Raw genomic sequence first — 2,500 nt, forward strand, 5'->3', positions numbered from 1 at the left:
GAACTGCCGCTCACCTTTTTCAATTTCTGTTTGAGGTGCACCTTGGCGTGCCGCTTCTTCTCGTCGGAGCGCGCGAACTTGCGGGAGCAGATGTCGCAGCAGAAGGGCTTCTCGCCCGTGTGCGTGCGAATGTGTGTGGTGAGGTGGTCGGAGCGCGAGAAGGACCGCATGCATATCCGACACTGGAAGGGCTTCTGTCCCGTGTGGATGCGGATGTGTCGCGTCAACTCGTCGGAGCGGGAGAACCGACGGTCACAGTTCTCGACTGGGCAGGCGTAGGGGGCGCTCGTGCACGGGCGTCTTGCTGGGGCGGTTGGGGTACTTCCGCGGCTTGACAGGGATCAACTTGAGGGGCACCTGCGTGGACTGGTACACCTGCGTCAGGATCTCGTGGCCCTTGCTGGTGGACTGGTTGTACTCTGCCAGGTTGGCGGACTCGTGGTACACGGGCTCCTGTTTGGGCACCACCACGCCCGAGGGCCCTGGCACAGGCTCCGCCACGCCCCCTACGCTGAACACCTGCGTGAACTGTGATGGGTACTGGAACTTGCTGCCCACCATGCCCCGCCCGAAGTCCACCTGGGACGTCCCCGCTTGGGCCACGCCCGCCAATTGCTGCTGCTGCTGCTGCTGCTGCTGCTGCTGCTGTACTTGTTGTGCTTGTTGTTGTGCTTGTTGCTGTACTTGTTGTGCTTGCTGTGCTTGTTGCGCCTGCTGCTGCTGCTGCTGCTGCGGTTGAGGCGGCTGTGGGGGAGGTGGCTGCTGTGGCGCGCCGGGGGAGGGGGAGCTGAGGGGGCTGCTGCAGCTGCCCTGCGACCACCGACGAGGTGGTGACGACAGCCGTGGAGGAGCAGGGCGGGTAGGTGTGACCCTGTTTGAGCGTCCCCGCCGGCTGCGTGTCGAAGGGCGGCAGCAGATCCGCGGTGGAGATGTTGATGGCCGGCAGCCTGTCATCGTATCCGGAGAAGGACTGCGCCAGGGTGACTGGGGAGTCTGGCAGAACCTGCTGGCTACTGCTGACTGGCTGCGGCAGGAACCCCAGGAAGGGCGTGAACACCGTCTTCTCGTGCGGGGTGTTGGGGAATAGCCAGGTGTTGATGGTGGTAGGCGAGGGCGTGGTGACCTGCGGCCCTCCCAGAGCCGAGGTCTGCGGCCCCGTGGTGAAGGAGCCGCGGTACACCTGCACCTTCTGCGCCTCGCCCGCCTGCGCAACGCTGCTTGTGGCCGAGGCGGGCGTGGTGCCCGCAGCTGCCTGGTGGGGGAACATGGTGGCCTCGCCGCCAGCTACACTCTCCCCCGGGGACCGGCAGGGGCTACCCAGTCCCACGGGAGAAGGTATTCTGGGGCTGGCGACGACCTCCTGTATTTCTTGCTTCACGGCCTCCTGTTGCACCGGGGTGGAGGCGGGGGTGGGGTGCAGGTGATGGTGGGTGACCTGCGGCGGGAGGTCCGCGGGGGAGGACGGGTCCGCCACGCTCGCTGGGCTGGGCTGCTCCTCCACGCTCCCCACCGACGCTGCAACACAAGAAACACAACATGAGACACAGGCGACACAGCGAGGCGGCACACATGTAATCACAGCCACACGCTGATGGGTGAGGGGGGGGGACCCCACAGCTGGTGCACCTTGCGGCCACACGTGGCTTTTTGACACCCTCCCCAAAACAGCCGAGCGGGACAGCGGCGGGGCGGCGCGGGAGAAGAGGCGCAGACGGCATCATGACACCGCCCATGAATGAGGTGAATTCTTGTCTCATCTGTCTGCATTTTTGCACTTCTGTTCCTCTCCTCCCTGAATGACCTCTCGCTGCGTGCCTCTCCGGCCTGGGGATGGGGGTGGGTGGCCGTGGCGGTGACGTGGCTGCTTGCCCCTCATCCCATCACAACAAACCAACACAATCCTGGCTCTGTTTACAATCTGTCTGCCCGCCGGCGTGCCTCGCGCTGATCAGGTGGCGCGGGTGCCGGCAGCCTGATCGTGGTGTGTGGTGGAAACGTGTGATTATCCTGTTGCTCCAAACCATATTTTATTACCGCTTTCAATTGGATTAACCAGTCCACGTGTTGGCAAGCTCCCTCTCCCTCTCACCAGGCGCCTCGCCCTTCCACCCCCCATCCCCTATCCTCCACCACCTCCATTCTTCCCCCACTCCTCCTCCCCTTCACCCCATGCACCTCTTCCACGCCGCTGCCTCGCCCTCTCCACTACCATTCCCTTCACAACCTCCACGTCCCTTCCCGGCTCTTATCGTCGAGGGCGCAGCACCGCAACACGCACCGTAAGACAGGAGAACATAAGGACGAGGCTGCCGTGGCTTGGGGTGAGCGCTGGCGGAGGGGAGTGAGCGGTACACAAGGGGCGACTGTCATGCTTATCCCTCTTATTTTTCGACATCATCAAGTTTTACACTCGGCGTCAAACGTCTCCAGTTTTATTCACCGCCATGCCCGGGTGTGGCTGGGGTGCCCTGGGGGTGACGCAGGGGAGAACAGGGGACTT

The 2,500-nt window shown here is 63.6% G+C and overlaps 1 protein-coding gene across 3 annotated transcripts in view; it reads right to left on the reverse strand.

The window, feature by feature from the left end:
* Nucleotides 1-90: 90 nt before the first annotated feature.
* LOC135114815 (mucin-2-like) overlaps nucleotides 91-2,500 on the reverse strand; it is a 67,461-nt gene continuing 65,051 nt past the window's right edge. For all 3 annotated transcript variants that reach the window (XM_064030916.1, XM_064030917.1, XM_064030915.1), the window contains one exon: nucleotides 91-1,515. In XM_064030916.1, coding sequence (XP_063886986.1) covers nucleotides 224-1,515 — 1,292 coding nt within the window. In that variant the 3' untranslated portion in view covers nucleotides 91-223. The remainder of the gene's footprint in view (nucleotides 1,516-2,500) is intronic.

The sequence above is a fragment of the Scylla paramamosain genome, chromosome 28, assembly GCF_035594125.1.
Source record: "Scylla paramamosain isolate STU-SP2022 chromosome 28, ASM3559412v1, whole genome shotgun sequence".
Classification (NCBI taxonomy): domain Eukaryota; kingdom Metazoa; phylum Arthropoda; class Malacostraca; order Decapoda; family Portunidae; genus Scylla; species Scylla paramamosain.